At 42.0% G+C, this 27,819-nt stretch overlaps 1 protein-coding gene across 1 annotated transcript in view; it reads right to left on the reverse strand.

Annotated features, from left to right (window-relative positions):
- Positions 1–27,819, reverse strand: part of LOC108679604 — a 46,174-nt gene that overhangs the window by 10,449 nt on the left and 7,906 nt on the right. The window contains exon 2 of the mRNA XM_018168259.2: positions 5,696–6,930. Within this exon, the coding sequence (XP_018023748.2) occupies positions 5,696–6,920 (1,225 nt within the window). The 5' untranslated portion in view covers positions 6,921–6,930. The remainder of the gene's footprint in view (positions 1–5,695; positions 6,931–27,819) is intronic.

A 27,819-nucleotide genomic window follows, 5' to 3' on the forward strand; every position in this document is an offset into this window, starting at 1 on the left:
TTCACGTCACGGACGAGAAAATGCGCTCTCTGTCACTCACTGCACTCATTACTGATCTATTTTTTGTTTAATGGTAGAAACACCGTAGAGAGGAACAAAGAATAGTTCTCAGAAAATTCAAAACAAAATTACAGATAAAACTGAACGTCACATAGAAAGTGTGTTAATTATTTACATATCCAAAAGTATGTAGAATTAAATTTTTTTCAACAATTGTACATAGTGATGAATCTAGCCTGAGAAATACTAGCATGAGTAAATCTACAGGAATGGCTGCAGCAGAGCAGTTTACACGACCAAGTTGGCATCTTGAGGCTTGTATTCGGCTGCCTCGCCAGCAAAGAAGGCACGTAAAACGCGTAGAGTTTATTGCCGGGTGAGCAGGTATAGGTAGTTGTTGGCTGGGCTGATCGTTCCGAACTAACGGACGAGGCAACATGGCTACGACCATCCGTTTTCTGAATGGCTCCCCCCAGTGGGAGCGGCGTTAGGGGACTGGACTTCGATAAACGATATGGCCAGATGTTAAGAAGGGGGCGGAGTGGCACTGTGTGATGCTGTAAACACGGCTCGTGGCGGCGCTCAGAAGCACTTCCGGCGCTGCAAATAACTTTCAGAGATCGGGACCCGGATCATCGGCCGGCTCAAGACTCCATATCGGCGACAACGTTAGAGTTTTGCAGGCTTAGCTCGGATATTACGATACTTCGCAATGATGCTCCGCTCAACACTGCAGTTCGACGACAAAAATTAAGAAAATGAATCATATAAGTAACCGTGAAAGAGCATGAAGGATATGATTTCAAATGGTCATAAATGTTTTAGTGCCTATTTGATTCACGCTAGCACTTCAAACACCATTAATTGATAGACAACTTTTTATCATCAATGTTGATGCTGACCTATACGTGGCAGGTTCACACGCAATATGAGCCATACGCGGCAGCCATACTTCAACGATAAAATAACTGAGGCAAATCTTCACTGTACAAATAAATTTATTAGAGACACCCTTTCAGGACACATTTCACCATATAAAGTTAGAATATTTGACAGGTTTTAATTGATAGCGAAGCCAGATGTGCTCACAATGCCGGAGAAAGTGCCATGTTTGATTCGAGCTGTCGTTCGAATTAAGTGTCGTCCCGTCGCAATGAGTCTGCCGTGTTTCAAAAGGCAGGGTAAAGATGGAGAACCGCACCCGTAAATGAGCAATTAAAAGTCACTCATGAAAACCCCGCCATTACATTTGTCCATCAAAGCCCTGTTAGAAAAGTTGGGGCAGCGGCCGAAGCTTTGCGCGGAGCCTCACTCTCAACAAAATGAACAAAGTTGGCGGACCTGCGAACGGATTTCTTTACTCATCTAACATGAGATTTCCAGACAAAGTTCTTCAGCTTTTAATCTGGCGTGTGGCAGCGAACCGATTGACAATAGGGACAGGAGAACGCTTGCTGTCGCTTGGAGAATTGGTCATCTGACCGCGCTGAGGGTCAATTGGAATTCTGTCATTTTTGTCAATCAATTTCAACTTACATCAGTCCCACGATGAATTACGACGAGCAACGAAGTTCTTTTTAAAATTTGTCTGCATTAGAGAGGAAAATTTTTAGAAAAATTGTTTCCATACTTGATTGTTCCAAGGCTCTGCCACGAAAAAATGACCGCTTGAATCAAATTTTGCTTCGTAACGCTACCCAACAAATATTAAAATACGTGAAAAACGTTCTGAAATCAAACCACACGTTTGTCTGTGAGGACTTATTTTGGGAATTTAGTTTTTTCTCATCTGAGTTTTAGACGAAGTTGCGCAGAATACATAAGTTTCCGCTCGATGAAAATTCAAATTAAAAACAAACATCTCGATGAGAACACGACACTGAAGAGCGACATTGATTGTTCAGTCCGAAGGTTCGATGGCCCAGCGCACGTAATTGCCAGCCGGCACGAAACTCGCCTGCAACAATCGAGAAAAATGTTTGGTCTTGATTGGCCACACGCGAACAAAGGGAACTACAACAATTCTGTTTCAGCTTTGCCTTTAGTATTGTTAAAAGTCCAGCATAAATCCAGACCTAGAAAGCATTAATGTTCGTTTACTGAAGGCAGCCAATAAACATCATTTGTGCGGAAAAATTAATAGGAAAATAGGGCAGAGTATTGCAATGAACAAACAAAATTAGTAAATACGCATGCAAAATTCCACTGAAGGCAACAGAATTGAAGAGACTATGGAAATGTTAGAAATTAATTAGTATAACATGTTGATGCGGCTTTCAACTCCGGAAGTACAGGCGGAGAAAAAAAATGGCGATCAATGAATATAAAATTGGAGTTATGTTGTTGAATTGTTCGTTGGTTTAGCAGTTGATGACTTTAATTCATAATTGGGGTGGGAGGCTGAATTGTATGCATGTGTAGTAGGTAAGGATTTAGATCAAAGATGGAGTGGATGAGTTGAATTGTTTGTTGGTGTAACAGAAAGGATTTAGTATGGCAAAAGCTGCCCCCGCACAGCTTGGCTCTATTCTCTGTTCGGGCAAGACAACAGAACATTTAACCGCTAGACTGAGCGCTGATTTAACAAAGAAATCTTGTATAAATTCGAACATTCTAGTCAGCGACAACATAAGGCGAGCACATAAAGTCATTCCGGGTGGGTGGAAAACTGAGAAAGTTGTTATAAAAATAAACAAAAAGTGGAAGGCTGAAGCAGAAGTGAACTGAAATACCCGCTTAGTTTCGAGAGCAAACATGCAGCAAACTCGCTGAGCCATCAGCCATTGAATGCGGGAAGAAGACATCGGCGCGTCTTTGGAATGGAAGATGGTCGCCGGGTATCAGAGTCGTGTATTTCTAAGCGATGAGTTCGGCTATAAGTGTCTCTCTATTCCTGAGTTGCATTGCAAGCGAAGCAGTAAAGAGTTCCATGATTGCAGTTTACGACACAGCGCTTGCCATGTCGAGCAGCCAACCCTCGCTGCAAATACAAGACCTTCGCTCTCAACGATCTGCTTCTAATTCTTGCTCGACACTTCGTCTCCCTCGCTTAGCGCCGCAGAAAATCTAAAGTTTCACTCTTATGAATATAACCAGGAATACCAAGACTTGTCGTGTGAGTGAATTTCCTACTCAATGTTGAGGCACGCGCTGTTTGTTTTATTCTTGCATCTAATTCGAATCACGTAGTCAGCAAGAAACGTAAAATTATACGAGAAGTAATGCCTCACAACAACTGAACTCTTTGTAAAGTTTGTAAAGTAATATGCCTCATAACGTGCGTAGACGAGACTAATATGCGTTAATTTACACGTCTCACAACGTGTGAATAGAAGACGATAATACATTATGCAACTATGCATTATACGATGCAGGCGCTTTATCTGATACGCCTCACAAGGTGGACATACGATGCAGTCGCTTTGCTTTATCTGACACGCCTCACAAGGTGGGCAGTTTCCTTGCCTCATAGTTCTCCCAACTTCAGTCTAGCACACTGAATATTTCCCTTAGATTTGTGCGCAGAAGAAGAGGCTATAGCAACATTTTGCTGGCCGGATTGCCTCGGTGAGAAGGACCTCCATTGTGCAGCAAGACCAATGATTGCGCTGCTGTGTCCCCATATACTTTCGGCCGAAATTGGCCTCACCGCAGTAAAGCAACACCAGAAATTGTGTCTTCAAGGTGCAGCATTCTAATATTGCCCCAGTGCAGAACTAAGATGCATAAAAATTATGAGTGGTCGCAGGAAAATACAAAATTGCGATGAATATATACATACTTTTTTCTAAACAATTTTCGAAAACCTGTGCTTACGGGAAACAAAACCCAATCAAACATGGGTCGAATAAACTCGTCTTTGTTTGACACATGAGGTTCATTGTGTTTAAATAATTATTTTAAAACAAATACTCAATGAATTTAAAAGCAAAGAAAACGCCAAGAAAATTCACCATATCGATATTGAAAACGTTTCGGAGTCCAGCTCCATCATCAGTTCGACTAAACTAAAATGAATAAAATCACTTCAAAAGTCAAAATTCAAAGAACTCACCGCAGTAAAGCAACACCAGAAATTGTGTCTTCAAGGTGCAGCATTCTAATATTGCCCCAGTGCAGAACTAAGATGCATAAAAATTATGAGAGACTCCAGGAAAATACATACATTATGTCGAATATATACATACTTTTTTCCAAACAACTTTCGAAAACCGGTACCGACTCGAAACAATACCCAACAAAACGTGCGATAAATAAACTCGTCGCGATCTGTGTGCGTGTTGAGTCTAAGATTTACCTCATTAGGTTCATTTTGTTTAATAATTATTTTGAAACAATTATTCAATGAAATGATGCGGATTACAATCAAATAAAATTGTAGAAATCTGGCAAGCTTCTTCTTTACATGCCACGAATCTCCCTTGATAGGACGATTCCGCTCTAGTGCTCAAACAGGGAAATGATCGCATTGAACTTCCACTTGACCGGCAACCAGTGAGATTAGCCAAATGAGTTTGACTTCTTTGCCTTGACACAAGTTTTGCCTTTGGCAGCCGGGCCAGATTCTAAGAATATTCGGCCATGTTTTGTCTTGTCAAGAAATCGTCCAGATCAAGATTCAAACATAAACATTTACCTGTGTCTATAGGGCCGGCGAAGGAGCGCAGGATGGAGCAGCTTGTGATTTCAGCATTCGGGAATGACAGCGATAAATTCACAAAAGCTCTGCTCGAACGCGCATTTCTAGGCACGAATATCTTTTCACTTGAACGACGGTTGTTGAGTAAACAATTAAACGCGACACAGTAGGTACTGTGGATCGGAACATGATTTTTCCTAGCGTTTGACGTGGCTGTTTGCAAGCTTTTCCGCTTGAAACAATTACATTATTCACTATTCACCCAACCTTCACTCGTATGAATACGTCTAAACGTAAATTAAACCAGTAAAAATAATTAAGCAAACTAAGGTATTTAATACAAATTATTGACTTGATGCTTTCAAATCGCTGGAAATTCCTACGAATGATTTGATTTTAATCAAAGTTAGTGGCAATACAAAAGGACCGGTAATTTGCGTGACTAGGATTTTCTGAATCTAATGAAAAGCGATAGCCAAATCCGTTAGTTCCCATCAGTGAATGAAACCTAGCACAAAAACGGAGGGTTGTATATCCTCAGTCACAGTTTAGGGCGATTAAAAGTTTCTCGCGCTTCAGGAACATTGGCGAGCAAGGAAGAAAAAAATATGGTGGACTGAAATTTGAGAACTCGGTACCAATTGCGTACCTAAGAACCTCAACTCCTACCATGATACCGCACTCAAAGTCCCATTCGACCGCATCTAGGTGTGCACAGGAACTGACTTGCTGAACCTCCTGACATTAGTCTTGCGATGCCATTCGATAACTCCGACACTTACAGTACCCCTTGATGAACCCTTCTTATTAAAAGGAGCAGTCTTTCGGTGACATCTAACAAAATTTGAACACACAGGGACAGTTTCTCATCACTCTTTTACGCTCCTGAAACTCTTGGGAAAAGTCTGCAGTGCCCCTTATCACAGCCCTGGCAAACGGTCAGTTGTACCTCTTGACAAAGCCATAATACTCACAGGAACAGTATTTTACTCCTCGACAGAGCCTCGGTACTCACGAGAGCAGTCAATTGTACCCCTTGACACTTCTGGTACTCACGGGAACAGTCTCTGGGTTCGTCGGAGCGGTCGGGGCAGTCGGCTTCGCCGTCGCAAAATGCGTCCGCGCTGATGCAGTCGTAACTTCCGCATGTGAACTCGGACAACCGACAGCCGTTGACAGACTCCACGACCAGCAGGAATGACAGGAATGCCAGCAGCAAGAATGGAATGGTCAAGAAATTGTCGAGGTGCGCAAAAGTAGACGTCGAACAAGTAGAGTGGCCGCCTCGGCCAGATTGGCCAGCGTGCAAGTCCTCCCTTCTGAAATCAGGTTTCTGAGAGGACGTGTGAAGACAATCTCTGGTGGTAGGTTTGCCCCGCACTTGGACTCTGGATTCCAGAGACCCGCACTTGCCGGCACTTTCCTGGCCTTTCGACCGGCGGTAAAATTTATTTCGACTCCTGAAGTCAATATCTGCCATAGCTAAACTTGCCTGGGCACTCGTCAGCTCATGTGACATTTGAGCTCCTTTGCTTTGCGACTTGAGCCGCTCGTTTTGCATTTGCTCAAACCTTCTGAAAAGCTTAATATTTTTCGGAGATATCTTCTGGAGTTGATTATAGTAGAGATGGCGGCGATAAAGGAACCTAAGGTACTCCTCTTCATCGCCTCCTTCTACAAATTCGTGTTCCTTCAGGAGTTTCTGGTAATGATTAAATCTGCTCTGTTGGTACAAGCGGTCTCTCTTTGCGTCGTCGTCGTCATTCTCTTCACTGCCCTCGTACTGCTCGTCGCCTGGTCGCTCTCTTCCATCTTCACTGTCGTCCGACGAATCAAAAAGCATTCTGTTGCTGTTGCCATGTTGCGCATTCTGAGGCTGCCACGCCTCTCCAAGCCCCAGAGGATTTTGACCATTTTCTTTTCCCATGAGATGGCTCTCTGCATCAGGCACATGCCCACTATTGCGGCTGTGTTCTGCGTAAAGTAAAGAAAGACATTTTCTCTGGTCTGCCGAAGTTCGGTGGCGACAGTAGTCTTTGTTATTGCAGGACCAGTGGCGGGGCTTGGTCTCGGCGGCGACAACAACATTAGGCGACGCCGGCATCGCAGAGCAAACAGCGGGGCAAGCGTCGCGGCCGCGTTTGATTGTTGGGCTCAGACGAGCGCGCTTCTCCATGAGGTCAGAAGCTCCTAACGAAGTAACTCCTTCCTCCTCGTCACCCTCTTCGTCACCATCACTCACGCCTGACGAAGACGCCACATCTTTGTCGTCCGCCTTCATGACTGCTAACCTGCGAACACCAGGATAAAATTTTAATTAAATTATTCAGGTTGATTTAACGTAAATGAAGGCATCAAAATAGTTAAATAATAGTTAAATAGTTAAATTTATACGCGACGCGAAAAAAAACAGGAAAAATCAGACGTTTACCCTCACATGGAAACGATATAACGCAGTTTAAAACTTTAATCACAAAAGTTAAAAATTACCAAAATAAACGGACTTGGGATCTTGTAATCTAGCGTTTTTGCCTTGCATTTAGCTGCCTTTCACAAGCAATTGATGGTCCATGTCATGCGTATTTCTAGCGTATTTTTCTTGAGAATGAGCGACGAGTATTCAAAGCGCACTGCAAAAAGCAGACAAGAGGGGCTGGCAGTTTTGTATTGCTAAGCGTGGAGTTCGGCTCTGAGGTGAAGGCGATGTTCTTATCAGTTTTAATGCGCCATCGCAGGCTTACGAGCTTAGCCGCCTAATGCGAGTTGCTGCGCGATTCTTCTTGCTTCGCTTGATGAAAACCTTACTTGAGAACCACAGATAAGGACATAATTGTGTACTAGTACTTTATGATCAATTTCTTCGAGGTGGAGAGTAAAACTAGTCGTGATAATTTGATTCGCGTACGATGTAAATCAGCTGGTTGTAAAGTTGATGTAACTTTTTCTAACAGCTGATGTGTAATGCGGAGCAATCGGAAACACATTTGTAGGTAAAAGAGCACGGGTTTGTGCAGTGATGGTATATTCGGTCATGCAGTGGTGTGTGTGTTGGATGCAATGCTAATTTGTGCTCGAATATTTCTATAGTCATTTGTGCTTCAGTTCCTCTCCATCAGTACAGATGATGCAGGTTATAAGAGCAAATCAAGACAGGTTCTAGAGTTGAACAAAACGAGGAACAAATCGAAAATTTTCTTTTCATTCATTATTGAAAGGTTGTAGCAGACACTGACTTTTGTGAATACCTAAAAATGTTTTGGTGAATACGGTGACAGTGGTGGTGGATGGAACAAAATGCAAGCACTAGTCACGGCATTTATTTTGTTTCCTGGCCTCAATCACAAAGATTGCTTAATCTTTCCGTGATCAGTAGCACCTATCCATGCAAGAGACCATTATATACCCGTAAATACGTTATAGCAGTATAGCGGGCCATGTATTGGCCTCGCTTAGTTCCCAATGCTTTAAAAGTTTAAATATTTCAAATCGCCTAGTTCTACAAACGTTACTGATGAGAAAATGTTCAAGCAGACCTGTCTTTGGAAGAAGTCTTGCACTAGTTGGCAGCTAATGCAACCTTACAACCTTACCATCGTCTCTTTTATCTCTAAGGAAAGTATTATGGCACGTACTATTGACGTATAAGTCGTCTGGATGCAACCATGTCTTGAATATCTACGCTAGTCTACAGTATACCATGCGGCCTGAAATCCTTCAGTTCCTAAAATTATGAACGCAGTATAACTCGCAGGCCGAGACCCAGAAGACTTTTAATGTGGCAAATTCTCTCGCTACTACAGTTAGCATTTGTAAGTTGTACTGGCTGCCACTACTGTGCCCATGTACAAGCACGTTAGTAACCAATTCATTTTAATAAATATCCTGCCGTTTATTGCTGCGACTCCTAGCCTTCGGTAAAATTGCATATGGAAATCTCATATTAAAATGATCTCAAATCTTGATTTTATTTACCGTAGACTTGAAAGTGTTACCCAAATTAAAATGATCTCAAATCTTGATTTTATTTACCGTAGACTTGTACGTTTTAGCCATATTAAAATGATCTCAAATCTTGATTTTATTTACCGTAGACTAGTACATGTTACGAAAATTAAAATGATCTCATATCTTGACTTTATTTACCGTAGACTTGTGCGTGCTATCATTGCAGCGCGCGTGGGTCTCCTTCGGAGCTTCGGAGAAGGACGGATTATACGCGAGACGTCAAACATATAAGCTCCATCCATAGATAGAACCGCTGATAAGGACTTCGCGCCTGATCATGAAATATGTGCTGCCATGTTTACACATGTGTGAGTAGCACGACATACTGGGTGCGGCGATTGTGGAACGTTTTAAGCGCTCAGCAGCTTACGCAAACTTGGTTGCCAACTTTACGGTGGATATATTGAGCATCATTTTACTAGCGGGAGCTTAGTAAATCTTTTAATAATCTCATCTCGACGTAGGCAACTAGGCGCGAAAGCTGAAGCTGCCTGGCCCAGTCGTCCCAAGTGTAGCCAGCGAAATTTTAAGTTCGATGGAGGCATTTCGACTAAAATATCATCGTCAATTCTCTTAGACCTGAAGACAAAAGCCTAATGGGAATTGCTGTTCATTTTCCAATAATGAGAGGTGGCTGAGAGACGACCCTTAAGTGACGCCTGGCTCGGGCTAAAAGAAGCTTGGCTTAGCCGGCTGGGCGGCTCACAGCCTCTCAATTACGCGTCAGCCGCGGCCGTATCATTCCACGCAGGAAATTAATATGGGATCATGTGTCGTCTTCATTAAAGTCGTACCTCTCACTACAGTGGACTAGCTTACTCTGTTCTGCCTCCAGGCCGTTCTTATTACCTCTGTAAGTCACCCACTGTAAACACGTACTTCTCTGAATTCTTATTTGAAAATGAAAGGCAAGTTATTGATGGGACATAATTTGTCCATCGACAAGCCATTCAAAATATGAAACAAAGGTAGTTGAATAAGAGAAAGATTTAAACAAGCGTGAAATTTAGCCAATGTTGCCGTGTTAATTTTCTGACATTTCCTTTGAAAGAGATCACAATTTGATTATGTTTAATCTTTAATGAATCGACGATTCTTAAATTATTTTCAATTTAGTCAGAAAATAATAATTTTTAAATTTAAACTTGCTATAGTCAGACCCAAAATTCACAATCATGATCTAAAAAAATATAACTTCTAGGTAATTGTAACTACGTGTCACAATTAAGCAGCTTAGAGATGAAAATCTCTGTGGTCGATGAGCATAACCTTGTTAGCTGTCCGCAACAAGCGCGGTCTCCATAGCAGTAAAATGTTAGGGGAGCTTTCATTTCTTTGTGCTCCAGTACGCCTCATTGAGGACTTCAAACAGCGCGATTACTAGAGGAGACCCGGGGAATGACGCAAAAACTGTCGTCTTGCTAACATTCGTTAGCGTACTTCAGTGCAATCTTCGAATTTTCCAAGTAATACGATTTACTAAATTTCCATAGGCAAATCTTTCTAGATTTTAGGTCTGCAATTCGAAGAAATTTTTTTTTCAGATATGTTAATGTGTAGAATGGGGCCACCGATTACCGGTCATCGCATGCTTATCGGATTTATCAGAATTACCATCACAATGTAAATTTTAGATAATGCAAATAAATCATTAAAGTTCGTTATTTATTTAGATACGCATAGTACATCTGCGTTCTTCAAATCCTACTCTTACTTGTCATTATTCTGGCAACCCATGAGTTCTGAAAAGGAAGTGCGGGCGCGGCTTGTCTGGAATCAGAAACACGTCAAGGCTTTACATCAGTTGTGCAGAACGGCCGAGCAGCGCAGGTCTCGCTTAAAAGTAAATATTAATCGGCGAATGAATACTGTGGGATATTAATCACGGGCCACTCATATTTAGTTTGAAATATCGCTGGTCGAATTAGATGGTCGTTCTTTGGCCTCTACCTTATGCACATTTGGTTGCCCTTCTTCTTACGGGGGAAAGGGGAGGCCAGACACTTGTGACGCTTTTCCAAGCGCAGATATAGAACGTGTGGGCGCAATTAACACTTTGGTACACTTTTACCGAAGAAACGGTGGGCAAAGTCAACCGTTTTCAATCCATTGTCCTCGCCCTAACTAACTCTTTACAAAGGGTGGATTTAAGTCACAGCGTAGTTAAAGTGCCATAACCTACTCAAGAGCATTCATAAAAAGCCACTGTACGTATACTCAAAATTACTCAGGATGAACTTGAGAACGCACTTCATAGATTGAAAAATTATTACAAATTTTTATCTCAGTCATCCACATAAGCTGATATGATTATTTAACAAACCTCAAATTTACAATTTTTCGCGAGAACTTGACTGTGGTTAGGCTCGGGGTTCCTAATCTTTGGGAACATAAACGAATAGAATAAAAAAAACACGACTCGGTAAGTTGAATGCTGATCTCGAAAACTAACGTAAGGACGCCTTTTGATCAAGTAAATTTTTGTATATTACATACCCAGACTTGAGTGAAAGATAATGAAGTAAAACATATTTCAAAGATTGGAATAGCCGGAGGATGAATCGATTACGCCACTCTCTGTGTACCGCGACCACTCAAATACATGCACAGGCTGGGATAAGTAGTATACGGCGAGCGAGATCACAGCACAAGTATTGACATTTTTTCCTCTGGTCATTTCTCCAGCATTTTAATTTACAAGCAAAATTTGGGGCGACTGAGACTAACAAGAATTTGTTTGGGAAGTTTGTTGGCAATCGAAATAAAGTTATCTTCGAGGCCGTGTTCTGAGCTTGGAACACTTGCAGCAGAAGAAATCCGAGCAAGCTATTTCGGTCAGATAGACGGTAATGGCCTGCTTTTCACGGCACATCAATTTAACTCAGGAAAAACTGCGCGCGTCTGGGGCCGCTGAGCGAAGCCCGCCTCAGCCCAACACTGACAGAGCGGCCGAGGCGAGCGAGGAGCAGCAAGGATGGCAGTGAGTGTCGGCACCAGAGGCTGGCTACTCCGATGCACTCTGCTATGAGCGAGCAGCTTCAACAGTGTTTCTATTCATATGCCAATAAATTACTTTTTCGTGAGATCATGCAATAATTAATTAGTTTGTAAATTTTAAAGAATAATTTCGAAAGAGGGAACGCAACAAAACACAAAAGCAGACCAAGTTCAAACTGAGCCTTGGGTTGATGGGACCATAGTCATATACCAGGAAAATAACGTCAAGTGAGCAGCGGGGTACATGTATATATGGGCCTACGAGAGCTTATATAGCTATTAGAGCTACAATAGATAATTTTCTAATTTACGAGCAGAACAGTTCACGTACATTTGTGGTATGTCCTTTCTATACAATTAACACCCTTGAAGATTTTCACAAAAAATTACATTTGATCGAGATTAAAATGTAAGGAAATAAAGCATGAAGGACTCGCTTTCTGTGCAGCGAGTAAACTAATAATGTTATTCTTTCATGATATACTTTTCGCCGTTCACGAAAGAATGCGATCTGCAATGAAATATTTTTAAATAATTAATTTTCATACTAAATTACTTACTACCTGCTGCAATGAGATCTCATTCTTTTGTGCAAAATAACAACGGTCGTACATGAAGTAATGGAACATGAAATTCTTAGCACATGTTATACCATTGCTCGGTGCACACTGCACACTATTGCACAGCCGCGGCGTGTATAGCAAACTAGTACCATACGCAACTTGGCGCAGTGAATAATCTAAGTTATCTAACGCAATGAGGTGGAGGTTCGACCACATGGCAAATTCTTCCGCGACACAAAAAATGCAAATAGCTTGGCGAAGTTGCAAGTAGGATGCTTTAACAAACAAGACAATGGATGGGACTGCCGAGATTGCCTCTGTTGTTTGCCCTGGCAAGAAAGCGCCGCGTAACGACCTGCCATTGAATACGAAGGAGCTTCACGAGCATCGCGTCGCTATGGACAAAATTGCGCGCCTGAGTGGATTAGACTGTGCCTATAACGAACGTTGTGCCTTGCATGCAAATTTGTACTGTATTGTAAACACACATTCAATTTCTTTACGTATTATGATAAACTTATACTTCCTTAATATTCTCAACTTTTGTCGTATTGGAGATAACTTTCTAAGTTTGCTCAGACGTCCACACCACAAATAAGGAAATCAGTGTCAGCGCAGACTTAGATGAGCAGGATATGAAAGGCAGGATTAAGATATTGAAATTGTACGACCTGACGCCCAGATAAGGATGAAAACCGGTATTCCATCGCTGACCTGCTTCTATAATGAAGGAATCATAATGCGGATCTGAAGCTGATGAGTCGCGTCAAGGCTTTGCATGAGCTACCACCACATCGGATGCCGATAAAACTTCTACTAAAGCGGAACCGATGGAAGAAGTTCGTGTGCCGAGAAAGGGCCCAGGCCAAATTTACTAAGTTTGGAGATAACAAGAAAATGAGGCGCAGAACTTCCGACGACATCCTCCCATGGGCGCGACCTTCTAAGACAGGGTATTCCGCAGCAAGGCCTTTCGAAAACGAGGTAGAGCGTTGTGTTGTGCGTCAGAGCTACAATATTTGCTGACAAGTCGTAGTTAGGCAATTATCACGCTAGATTCAACGATGTACATTCAAAACTGCAAAACATTATGAGTGTACCCGAATACGGATGAAAATGGAAACTGTTATATATACAACTCAACTATAGAGAATCGCGCTCAGGATTAACTCCACGGCAGCTCGCCGTTATCAGCACGCAGGCGCCGAATGCTTGGCATCCTTCGATCGAGCAGGAGCGGAGGCTTTGGGATCTCTTAATTCCGCAGGCTTTTCGCTGATGGCGTCTCTGATTGCCTTCATGGCCATCCAACTCTATAGCATACCTGTGCTCTGCAGGTGCTCCCTGGTCGAGATATTCCAGCGGGGAGGCGTCTGGGAAAACGTCATTGAAAACTAGGTTAGTAGAGAAACTTACGTATGAAACTGACCAATAAATTTCGTATCATTGGCCATTCGAAGCGATAAGTAACTGTCATAACTAAAATTGCGAGCGGTTTAGCTATAATCCAGATCGTCTGAACTGTGGCCACGATGGTTTAGTAAGATAGAGATTGAAACGTGTAAAATCTGAAGACGCTAGATGGGATATAGCGTTGCTGCTAACGGCCAATTACGTAGCACAGATGGACCTTTAATGCTCAAACCAACGACCCTTCAAACCTGAGAGTGTCCTTTTTACCTTGGAGAGCGAAGCGTCTTCTTCATTATATATTGACTAAAAATCCTCTCATTTTAGCCGGAATAAGCTTGACAGAACTGCACTCATCGCTCGAGCTAGGCAATCCTTCAAACGTCAAGCTTTATGAGTTGCATCCGCCCTCCAAATAGATAAACTTCTGATTTGGCACCGTGCATTTGTTGCGAACCCAAAAGATACTTGAGAGAAAATCGGCCATCAAGAAAAGAAAGAAACCGAGAGTAATAATTCGAATGCCCAGGGTCATTGATGCGAAGATGAATTAAAATCAATTACTTAAAAGTACCATTAAATTTATTTGAAGTAAAATAATCCTCATTGGCGCTGAATAATGAAGTATCAACTCCACCGTTTATAAGTGTCACTCGTAAAATTTTATCTTAGTTTCAGGCGAATATGATCCTCTTGGTTTTGTCGAGCGAATTTCCCCCGCTTGTCCATATGTTCAAGCTTTCCCGAAGAGTCACCAGGTAGTGGTTGGCATGTTTATGCTGCTCGCATGATAGGAATGCAATAAAACTGTGATGAGGCTCTCGGCCCAGCTGATCTCGTTTGCGTGGACTTGTTGTTGCAGGCAAACAATAAAGCCGCGTCCAAGTTATTGATCACCTAACCAGCACCCAAGCCTTCCAGTTGTTGTTGTGAGACTGAGCGCCGTGGGAAGAAGCTCACCTGCTGCGTTCACCATAAAGATACTCCCACTTCGCTCAATGCAGCTCATTCTTTCAACGAGACCAAAATGCGAGCTACCGAAGAACAAAGCATCATGGCCGGGGCTGAAGGTATACTCAGGCAACTATTCACGGTAGCCCTAATTAATTACCCATGAGGCTTACATTCTCATAAATCACGTCGCACTCAGTTCATTGCAGTACTATGAACTTGGTACACATGACAATCTAAGAACAATACACATAGAAGAACATTAATGTTGTGTGGCTTGAGTAAGAGAAGCGAAATGTTGACAGTGAGATATAAAGACTGCCATGCTCAGCAAGCCATTTCGTAACTCGCTGAGTCAGTAGCTAGGCCAGCATTGGAGCAAGTCTTCTTGTGGCCGTAATTGCGCGTGGTCCCAACGGCCTCCTTGGAGCAGAAAATGAAGATCGACTTCATTGCCAGCAACTGAAATACACGGGGGAGCGCAGGAATATTGATCCATCTTGTAGAACATTCATTCAAATCTACCAGATTAATGTTCTACAATTTGAATTGGATTGAGTGCGAATAATTCGCAAACAAGGATGGGAATGCAAGGAGGATAATGGCAAGGATTGCATATACCGTCAGCTGGGGTGAGACAAGCTTAATTAAATAAAGTGCTTTGTTACAGTATCACTAGCTCCGTATCTTATGACATTGTTTTGATAATTGTAAATGTATCTTGATGTGTAAAGAAAATTTATACCATGAAATTAAAATCATAATGAAACCTCTCAAACACTTTGCAACATTATCATGATTTATTTAAATGGATAGGACAATGATACCTTAAATGGTTAGGACAATGTTTCCCTAATTAAATTAAATTGCTATGTGTTTCACAGCTTTTTGTTTTTATTTTTTTGCAGAATCATGGTAATTTATGACTGGATTATACATTTCTGTAATGAATAACCAAACATGTGTAATTGTAAAAATTATATAAAAGGGACTGGAAAGCCTCGGTTGTATAGTTCACAACTGAGGTGACAGATATTGCAACATTATATAGGCTGCTGCACTGCAGCTGCACTTCTGTTGTTGCTGTTATTTGTTGAAACGCATCTTTTTCACTCAATGCTTGGCCCTACAAACGAATTTGGAGTTGGGGATCATAGGAATGCATCATTATCACATATATATTTATTGTAAGAAAAAAGGATTTTGCTAAAAAAATCGCCTACTATATAACGTTAATAGCTGAATAATATCATCAAACTTCTTTTGTCAAATGTGGACACTAGCTTAAAATAAGATATCACAATAACCAGATAAAAATAATTTCCTTAGAAGTTAGCATCGGTGCAGGAGTGTTTCTCATATGTCCCTGTTGTTAGCAATGCCTTGAATGTTTCGCTATACGCAAGATGTAGAGTAAAACATTGAGCGGGAAGTCGCAGTCCGCCAGTCACGAAAGGGTTAAGTGGTCATCACTTTTGAGCAAACCATATGAATCCAATGTTTAATATTGGCTGGTTTGTATTTCGTTATCATTTGGCCTCTGAACATATAGGCCTACTTTTTCCTGTAATATTTATTTCAGATCAGAAAAGGCTTCGCTTGACATATACGACTCTAATATCGTATCAGAATTATCTTCATCTGAAAAAAGTTGCGATAATTTTTAGTTTTTTTTTCGAAACATTGTTATTATTAACATGATTCCTTTAAATGTTTAGGACAAAGTTACCCCAATTATTATCAAAAGTTGTCATGAGATTGTACTCGTAAAATATTTAGTTTATATAGTCAAGGCAGTGGTGCCACATGTCCACTGATGCATGAACTGAGTCGATATCTTATTACATGATCACATTACAGCACAGCCAAAGTTTTTCTGACTTTGGACCAATGTTATCCCTAAGGGGCCAATCTTACCGAGCAGACAGTATCATGATTGCAACTTTCATCAGATCCCGAAAAGGATGCAGCAGCGCGCTCTTGTGCGCGCAAGAATTTGTCAATGAAAAAAAATGCTATCATTGGAGAAAAAACAAGGAGCAATATGGCAGTAGTCTCTCGGGTCACGTGAGATGAAAGAGGCTCGAGCTTTCGTGGGGACCGAATAGCAATTTTTGTGCAATCTGCCGACGAATAAATATTTGAAGGTAGAGCATGTCGAGCGACGGCCGATATTGAGGTATGTAATCGTAGGGCTCTCTCAGGTACACCGCCATTTGTTGCTTTATTGGTGCCATTCGGGAGTAAAGCCCTGGTCAATATTACTCGCTATCCTCTAGCTCGCCTATCAAAGAGGCTCTTATGGATGGCTCGGTCACCGTTACGACACCGGCACGCTAACGAAATAATTAAAACATGATGAAATAGTACGTGAAATAGTCCTGTGATTGCTCAAAATATTCTAGAACAGCAATCTGGCTATAAGGAGTGCTGGAAGACGTCATTTTCACATACGGCGCCTTGGTGATATACGAGTTCATATTACATCGGATTGAGTTTTGAGTGATAACTAAATGATGCCGTAAACATTTACATTAATTATTTACCGAATCAAATTCGTGGAATTCGAGATCAGAATAGACCATGTGCAGTTAATTGGCGGCGCGAGTTAATTAAATAGCGAGCTTGGTTGTCTTCATCACACGCTGAGCCGTCACAGCCACGGCCTAAAACTGCCCAACGGAGCCGTAGGCCTGCACGTTTATAAAGCTCGACGCAAGCAACCTTCAGATTAGAACTGCCTCCGTATATACAGAAGAGGCCGTGGCTGTGCTATGCTCTTAATTAAACGAGGCATGTGGGAGTGTACAATCTAAGAAGTTTTACTCTCTAAGTTATTCGTTTGATTACATATCGTTTAGAGCTTTGTGTGTCAAATCGCATGATTGGAGTAAATGAAACTTTAGTAATTTTTACATGCAGTCCCATGGAAAGAAATCCAGGTACTCTTATTTTACGACAACAAGCGAGACTGAGACTCAGTGAAAAGGCATTCAGATTTTTCTTTCGTAACATGTATAGTAAATGCTCTCTTTTGTAGCATATATAGTACCTCTTCACCCAGTGAAGTTGTAGTATAGCGAGCCAGACACTCTCAAAACTACAGGCAAACATTCGAGCATCGTAATTTTATCAGAATAAACGAGCATTAAGATACAGAACAAAGAGTTCTGTCGCTCCTCCAACTTAAAAATAAAATAAAGCAGTGAATTTAAATGGCACCAGACAAATCCGCCGTAGCAACTCTGCGCTCCATGTTGTTGAACATGGAGAGGCATATTTTTGTGGGCATAGTTATTTGGGGGTGGATAAAATTTAAGCGACGCTGCCATGATTTGATTCAGGATTATCAACTGCAATTGTTGACCAACAACTTCCATCAAATTAATTGACATAAAAACTGCTAACGCGGCTGAAAAAAATTTTTTTAAAATCAATTCAAGTAATATTAGGTTCTAAAAATATACGAAGGGGTGAAACATGACCAAAATATTTGCCAGCCAAATGTGAGTGACTTAAAAAAGTTTTATTTGCACGAGTCGTTAGCAAACCAGCAGCTCGTGCTGAGAGTAGAGCAGCATTGAGCATCAAGCCTTATAACACGTACTTGAGCGGGCCACTCAACCTCGCTCAGCTCAGGAGCTACCGCCACTTGCTCGTCGTCTCGCTCGAAAATTGCTTAAATGTCCTCAGAAATTATTTCAACACAAAGTCGAGCTCGCGTGACGACAGGAGGCAATTCTCGGCGAACTTGAGCAGTGAGGGACTCGCGTTAATTGAGTAGCGAGAACACGCAGGAGCTGCCCTGCTAACAGGCGAGAGTAGCAAGCATTGCTTAATGCTGAAACTAACGAGTCTCGTACAACAACGTCATAAACTTGCTAACGAGTCCTTAGCGACTTATAAACGTGGCGTAATGACCACAAATGGGGAGAACAAATCTGCATGATGGACAACATGAAAATAGCAATGGCGTCTGGTATTTGCACCACACAGACGTTGCCACGACGTTTGGTTGCTGCACCACACAGACGTTGCCACGACGTCTGGTTCCTGCACACACAGACGTTGCCACGACGTCTGGTACCTGCACCACACAGACGTTGCCACGACGTCTGGTTGCTGCACCACACAGACGTTGCCACGACGTCTGGTTCCTGCACACACAGACGTTGCCACGACGTCTGGTTCCTGCACCACACAGACGTTGCCACAACGTCTGGTTCCCGCACACACAGACGTTGCCACGACGCCTGGTTCATGCAAATATTGTTCTGGTTCATGTTACTTTCTGAATAAGGACAAATGAATAACTGCTGGTGTCTGAGCTGGGACCAGAGTCACTCTTTGCTTGCTGCCGTCAATGGAAGAGTGAGCGGTTTGAGTGCATTGCAACGTTGACGGAACGCACCTTTTTATATGCCGATCTAATCTCTGCCATGCTGAATGTGTATAAACTGTTGTGACGGGGCAAATGAGTACATAAATGATGATATTGCTGATACATCGTAGCGTTATTGTTTCTTATATAAACGGCAACCGTATGCCATTCGCTGTTTCTATAGTAATAACAGCTCATAATTCAGGCGATAGTGCTACATAGGATAAATTGAGTTGAGTGCTAAACAGTAAGCACTTCGCCCGCCGCTCGGTGAGGATAATCCAGCGTCTCGAACTCATCTGGTTTGGTGCGCTCGCGATCGACCGTTTCTCAGCACTCATACGTAATCATAATTGTCATGGAGTAACAACAATGACAAAAATTATTCCAGTAAGACGTTGCCACGACGTCTGGTTCCAGCACCACACAGACGTTGCCACGACGTCTGGTTCCTGCACCACACAGACGTTGCCACGACGTCTGGTTCCTGCAAATATTGTTCTGGTTCATGCTACTCTCAGAATACAGACAAATGAATAACTGCTCGTGTCTGAGCTGGGACCAGAGCCACTCTTTGCTTGGTGCCGTCGACGGAAGAGTGAGCGGCTTGAGTGCATCGCGGCGTTGACTGTACGCACATTTTTATATGTCGATCTGATCTCTGCCGTGCTGAATGTGTATAAACTGTTGGGACGGGGCGAATGAGTACAAAAACGATGATATCGTTGATACATCGTAGCGTTATTGTTTCTTATATAAAATGCAGCCGTATGCCATTCGCTGTTTCTATGGTAATAACAGCACTTATAATTCAGGCGACAGGGCTACATAGGCTCAATTGAGCTAAGTGCTCAACAGTGAGCACTTCGCTCACCGCTCGGCGAGAATACTCCAGCGTCTCGAACTCATCTGGTTTGGTGCGCTCGCCACCGGCCGTTTCTGAGCACTCATACGTAATCATAATTGTCATGGAGTAACAACAATGACAAAAATTATTCCAGTTTTAATGCTTAGAATAGCCTACTTTGTGGGAATTTATTATTAGATTAAAACAGATTCGAAATTAAAAAAAATCCATAGATATTTTCGATAACCTTCGAAAAGTGTTCAACAAGGGCGCACAAACCTCCAAAAATCCTCCAAAAGCCGTTTATGTTCATCTTTTTACCCTAAATACATACTGTTCGCAGCGCCAGGCAGAAAATGGCAACCATTTTTAACGCAAAGCACATTCGCTTTCCTCACTTGAGGGCGGACGAAAGCAAGACAAATCATCTTCATCACGTCGAGAAATACTTGGGGGCTCAGAGCAATAGATGTCATCAGTATGCCTGGCCGCGGTCTGGCGCTCATCCTCGGCATCCTGACGCCGCCTTACGCTTTAGTCATCCTTATCTTCAGCCTTGAAAATATTCAGCTACTCAGCCTTGCGTGCATTAATGAGACGGTGCACAAGACATCCAGGAGTGTACACAGATATGTAATATAAGCGCCATGTAGTCAGAAATAAACNCGACGTCGCCATGTTGCGCCATTATATCTTTGCCATGTAGAATATGCCGCAGGGGCGCTGATATCTTGCAGATACCACCAAGCAGCTGTGACGTCGTAGCACCGCTGGGACTAAAAGTGATGGCAGATATAGCTTAATTCCTAGCACAAGTACAGCTTAGCGAGAGTATAGTACTGCACAATAAGTGTATGGTACAGTACAGCAAGAGTACGGTACAGCACAGCAAGAGTACACAGCCTCATTCGGCTGTGTGCATTCACGCCGAGCAGTGTGATGTGCCTGTTTCTGACAGTCACTTTAGGGTGTTAGCTTCCACCGCCGGTACTTCAGATTTGCGTATTTTAGAATCATTGTACATTTTTAAACTTAGGCCCAGTTTAAATTCAGCTGTTAGCTCCTATCCCCTTGAAATTGTGAATAGATAGGTTTTTATGCCCTATTACTTGTAAATTTAGGTTCTAATTGTGTTCTGTGCTTTCAATTGTATTAACTTGTGACTTTCTATGTATATTCTAGATTCTACGAACTGACGATGGAGCTGGACTCCGAAACGTTTTCTATAAAGATAAGAATTTTTGTGGACTATTCTTTGCTTTTAAATTTTTAGTCAACTTGCGATTAAAGCAAATAAGTGACATTAATACAGCAAGAGTACGGTACAGTACAGCAAGAGTACGGTACACCACAGCAGGAGTACGGTACAGCACAGCAAGAGTACGGTACAGCACAGCAAATGTAACACAAGCGCCAAGATGTGCGTAATATAAATGTGTAATTATATATGGCGCAAAAAATTTCATCCTTATGGCAAATAAACTTAGCTGTTGTGGTATCACAAGTGTTGTGCTACGTCAAAAAAAGTAACGATTGCGGCACCGCAAAGGATCTGTTACTTCCCAAAAATTTTGCAGTTGTGGCACCTGGTATGTTCCACTACGTCATAAATGTTACCCGTTGTGGCAGAGCATGTTGGCAGTTACGCCGCAAAAAGTTACCCGTTGTGGCAGAGCAAGTTGGCAGTTACGCCGCAAAAAGTTACCCGTTGTGGCAGAGCAAGTTGGCAGTTACGCCGCAAAAGTTACCCGTTGTGGCATCGCAAGTGTGCCGTTACAGCGACAACGGCCCGCCAAGTCGGTCGTTCCGGCGAGGCAAAGCCATACAAATTTTTAGCGAAAAGTTGGCGGCCAATTTTTCGGGCTCTGGAGCTTATTGGAAAGAAGGGAAACGCAGGCATTCCGCGCGGAAAACCCAGTTGCGCTAGACCGGCCTCTTACTGCAGCGTGCGTAATTTGAAGAGATTGCTGGGGCTTTCTGGACAAGCTAACCTTACAATTGTGGTAGTTGGCAGTCGATAGAGTTTCATAACATCAATTCCATATGCAGCAAATTTTAGGAAAAACATTTGGATTAACATGGCTTAGATTTAGTTACCAAATGAGTGTAATACTTTTTTATAATAGTAATGAATTACTTTACAAATATAATTCCATAATTTCAAACAATCGACTTTCTAAAAACGATCCCCACTAGAAATAATTGTAAATATTTCATTTTGTGCCTTTTTACAAAGAGAAAAAAAAAATGTAGAACTAGAATCGCTGGTTTTTTTAATTTCCACACTTATTATATCCTTATTATTATATCCTTATTATTATTATATCCTATATCAATACCTATCCATTATATCACAATTATATCTCCTTACAATTTCCATTATTATATCCTGAAAATTCATGGCTGTCCAGGACATGTGGGACGTCAAGTTCAGAAGCTGCATTTGATTTGGGGCATCTGCTGCTTTCAGGGCTACTGCTCCGTGTCTACCAGCAGTGTTCTGGACAGGAATACCGCAGGCAGCTCAATTTTATCCGGCAAATCAGATTAGGTCATCACGATGCGGTCAAGCAAATTCCTGGATTGGTCTGTGCTGCGATCGTCGTGCGCCCAAAGGCATAGGATACCGGCCACGTCGAAACGTAAACGCTTCACAAATATGCCAGACCGATATGCTGCACCTGATCTGCTGTCAAATACCACCAGTTCCTCTAGCGCATTTCAGAAACAGCGATCTCGACTATTATGATCGTATAGTCAACGATCAACGTGAGATGAGGTTCATCTTGCATGCCATGAGCGTACACAGCTGAAAATGATTTAGGTTGTAAACCAAGTTTAACGCCACGCTTGACTAGCTAAGTAGACAGCTGGGATAGCAAACGGCGGCAAGATTGACGATGTTAATATTCATCATAGAAATGTGCACTGTGCACTCAAAACAGAAATTAATAAGAATATGTTCAAGGTAATTGAAATTATACGATACTGAATAGCCTGCATACGTCCTGGTTCTTGGTTAAATATTTTCATCGGTTGATATGTGATTTTTGTTTTTTGCAGAGCCGCCCACTCAACTATAAAGAACTGAACTTGCTTCTCGTGCTAGACATATATTGCTCGTTCGACTCTACGCACGAAATGAAATTATGAAATGAAATATGCCACGCGCATCAAATTATGTGTCAGAAACCACTTTTCTGGCTTTGCAGTGGAAATACAGGCGTAAATCCTGTGAATTTCGATTTGCAGTTTTGAAGAGAGATAATCATCGGAGAGCATCATGCGGAAACATCGTATCTTCTTTTATCCCTAATTTTTGCGTTTAACAGCTCCAGTAATTTTTATTCATTCGTTGGATCAGAACTACAGAATACAAAAATTTTGAGGCACGCACTTCACACAACGGCTTTTGTTATCGAATTGCCACTCATTCTCCAAGCATTGTACATCGAACCACAAGGAAATATAAATTTAATGAATTACTAAGAAACTTTTTCTCTCCGCTCAGAGGCTTGAAGAAGAGAAGCTCGTGAATTATTTCTAAATGAGGTAGTTTGGATTCAACAACTGGCAAGCCGAGAAAGAGCAATGCAGCGTCGAGGAGCTCTACATCTTCCTCAAACGACCGAGCTGAAGAGCGGCACACAATGCCAGACAACCTTACAGACCATGCTTGCCTGATAGACAACTTTACAGACCATGCTTGGTTGATAGACAACCTTACAGACCATGCTTGCCTGATGGACAACCTTACAGACCATGCTTGCCTGATAGACAACCTTACAGACCATGATTGCCTGATAGACAACCTTACAGACCATGCTTGCCTGATAGACAACCTTAAAGACCATGCTTAACTGATAGACAACCTTACAGACCATGCTTGCCTGATAGACAACTTTACAGACGCTGCAGACCTCACAGACATCCTTACAGACACTGCAAACCTGCTAGACAACCTTACAGACACTGCCTGCCTGCCATACAACTGTACAGACCGTGCTGGCCGCCAGACACCATCACAAACACTGCTTGCCTGCTTCAGCAGCCTCATTTTCTTGACACACTGAGCATTATTTTCGCGTCAAAGATCAACAGTTCAACGACTGCCAACAAGTCATGATTGAAGCCGCGTTCTTGCGGCAAATGACTTCCCAGTTAACGCGTCGCCAAATATCAGCAAATCGCCGAGCAGGTAATAAATTAAATTAGTAATTAATAAATTAAACCTGGCCTCCACGAAAGTGTCAACAGAGCTAATAATTGTCGCAGAATTTGTGATGAATGCAACATCGTTCATATTACACGAGGAGGATTGCACGAGGATTGCTCACAGCCGCCCAAGAGCTGCGGCCCTCCACCCAGCATTTGTGATCAATGGAGAGATGAAGGCCGGAGCATCACCCATTCACAGGTCACGTACTCCGACCACCGGCCCCTTCTGAGGAGCTCAAAGTTTATGTGTACTGCCGCCTCAGTGTCTTCCACTCGGTGGTAAATAGGGAAATTGTAAACGAATAATCGTTGTTTCGTAATAAAGGAATTGACATGAGTCACGCGTCAGCCGGATGGCAAAATTAGTAACTAAAAAAACTTCACTATTTCCATAAGGTAGTGTCGTAGACTTGGCTGTTAATACTAATATTTATATAATGCCCCAAGTATTTAAATTTATTAGGAAGATTTCTTGTCATCAAATTTGAGAGAAAGACACAGACACATATTTAATTTAAAAATTATTTTGTAAGATCCTAGAATTATACCTGAAAGTGGATGCATGATGTTTCATTTTCTTCCACGTACGACTCGATAACTAAATTCGCATGAAATTTACACCATTAAAAGCAAGAAGACTTCCTCAATTTTTCCACGAAGAAAATAATGACCGAAATCTTGGGGCTGCAATTGTCTGGAAAGGCCATTAAATTTGGTCGTCATTATCTCCCCGCTTGTGGCGATAACCGCGAGTGTGTGAGCAGCGCCTGGAGTCTCTGCCTCATGATTTGTTTCAATTAAAATGTAGGCTTAATGGCGAGTTGGCGGGCCTCATTCATTCAGTGTCGAGTCAAAGTAACCGGCAGATAAAAGCCAATACAAGAGAACTTCGTCCGAAGCGCCACAATGCGAGCTCCAAGGCAAAAAATACGAGATACGGCGACCCATAAAAGCTGAAATACGACGCAGTCCAACTGAGATGGATTACGAAACTCTGACATGAAGCTTCTTCGCAATTGCCTTGGGTCACCTAAAATTATAAAGATGGAGATTGATAAGCCCGAAGGGCCCATAAAATCTGCAACATTTTGGAAGCAGACAAGGGAATCCCATATTCTTTAGCCATCAAAGATTCATGGCGATCGACTTCGTGACGAGCAGCAGGGATATTTTCACGTTGTCTAAAGTTTACACCGAACGAAATTTTGAATTAAGCAAAAGGATATGTTATTCATACCAAAAATATAAGCATGAGAATATACGTATTCGCAACGAACGCTCTTTTAAATGTGTACGAGCTCTAGGCGAAAGGAACTGCACAAGAGTTAAGAACCAAGTTATTTATCGTCTAGTCTTCTCAAGTCCACAACTGCTGACCTCACCTCAAGTCCACAACTGCTGACCTCACCTCAAGTCCACAACTGCTGACCTCACCTCAAGTCCACAACTGCTGACCTCACCCTAAAACACTGCACCCGACTCCATAAAAATAATATCTTAATTGCAATCTCCTAATTAACTGTTAAGCAAGAACTCCTGAGGCTCGGGCTATTTTCTGCAACATAAACCCAGAACAATTAATAAGTAACATAATTATTTATCAATTCGTATTTATGCGACATTTCATTTAATTTTGCTAATTATTCAAATTCGGGTAACAGTGCGATGGAAATTTGTTACATAATCGTGAGAGATTGTCTGTTTAGCTGTGCTTAATTAAGCCTGTCGTTCTACATATATAGGAGCCGTCCGAGCGCGTATCCGCGATACTTTGGCGTAGGTATTTCACCTGGACCTGAAATAAGGTTTTTAGTGTAGGAATTGTACGTCAAAACACGAAGGGAAGAGACCTAATGGAAAAATCATGTGCTTTTTAATTCGCCTAGTGTACATTTTATTAAGAAATAATAATCTTTCAAATACTAGCCGGGAGTTAGAGGGAGGTAATGCTGAATGTTGGTTGGAAAGAGTCACACTTCAATCAATGCAAATTCAAATTATTTTCACTTTCTTGATGACGAGATTCTGGGTAACGGGATTCAAGATGCCGGATTCTGGGTAACGGGATTCAAGATGCCGGATTATTGATGACATGATTCTGAGAGAAGGGTTTTAGAATGATGAGATTACCGAATTGCATGCATTATTATCAATTCCGAGCTACGACGTGTTCACCAGCTAATATATATGCTAATTATACTGATCAAATATGAAGACTTGACTCTCATATTGTTTATTTTTCGGTTTATTATAGTGAGCCGAATTATAACATCTTACGGAATTCCCATTTAATCTTTGACCGTCGATTACAAATAATAGAAATACCCAAAATAACCAGCATGCTAGGGATATGATTAAAATCCTAAACCCTGACATAAAATATTTTCCAATAGAATAATCTCGAGCTCCGACACACATTGTCGTAGCACAGGTCGGGGTGTTGGCTTGCAGCATCAGGCCGGGAATAAGCTTCATCGTGAGCTTCATGGCGACGATGCTTAAGGCTGCTTGCTACACGCCACTTGCCACCTGAGGTCGCGCGCTGGAAGGCTCTTCACTCATCAAGCTGCACTAATTTAGTGGTGGCACTCCACGGCCGGCAGCGGTTGGCTTGTGAGAGATCGCGAGCACACGCTGCTTCCCAGGCCACAGGACCAGCACAAACAAGTATTTATTATGAAGTCTGAAGAAAAACTAATCGCACTTAGCGTCATCTGACTCATAAAGGTAAGTACTTAGTAGATTTTGCTTAAGATCTGTAAATTAGACAATTTAATTCCGGGAATAAACAAATAAAACCGACATAATTTAGTTTCAAGTCCTTGATAATTTGAAGTCAATACTGGACGCAAATCTTTAACAAGACGTTTGCAAGATGTGTCTCAGGGTTAACATAATCTCGCAAAGAGATTATATTACCTTAGCAAATCCATCAGGCCAACCTATTAATGAGTTTTGACAGACCTGAGAATTGGAAGCAATAAACCAGCATTTACGATGATTGCAATACCCAATGCATACGATAACCATGATCGTTGTAGAGGATGAACTTCCAACACTATAGCGCCAGGACTGAGAACTGAGCGTCGCCCAAAAGCTGCACTGCACCGCAACAAAGCCCTGCATTCAATTAGCGCCCAGTAAACGCTCCATAAATTCCCGCTATTGGCAGTCGTGATTAAGACTCAATGCGATGAAGTAAATCAACGTCAGCGGCGGGCGCTGCGGCGGCCACACTTAGGAGTAGCGACGGTCCTCTACAAGCGATATACGAGCACAACCAAGTATTGCGCAAGTAGGAGTTTGTAGCGAGTGCTACTATAACGGCACTGTCGTAATGAAGTACTATTGTGTCACGTCATAATGAAATGTAATGTTTTCCGGCTCCGACTGGTGTTGTCATTCCCAAAATGTAATAGCCAGTACGAGCGGGCCTGACAATTAAGTACTGTTCTATCATGCAAGTGCAACGTTGCGTTCCGGTCAAAATCTTAGTTGTTAGCTATTAAATATTGTTACTGTTATTAATTGTTATATGCTGTTGTATGTTATATAGTTCTGTTTTGCGCTTATAAGTATCTTACATTAATTTTTTTTCTACCAGAAAGCTGGCATTTGTTGAGTAAAGCTTGGATTGGCCAAGTTTATTCCGTCGTTGATCCCTCAATAGGCACCAAGTTGTGGCAAGAAGGAGAACATAGCCGTGCGTGCAGTTAGTGTCATATAATAAACGATTAGGGCTAACTAGGACTATACTATAGGATGTGCAAGATGACTGTTGGACTCGCCACCCTACACGCTAACCTCA

This window comes from Hyalella azteca, unplaced genomic scaffold (genome assembly GCF_000764305.2).
Source record: "Hyalella azteca isolate HAZT.00-mixed unplaced genomic scaffold, Hazt_2.0.2 contig1071, whole genome shotgun sequence".
Taxonomy (NCBI): Eukaryota; Metazoa; Arthropoda; class Malacostraca; order Amphipoda; family Hyalellidae; genus Hyalella; species Hyalella azteca.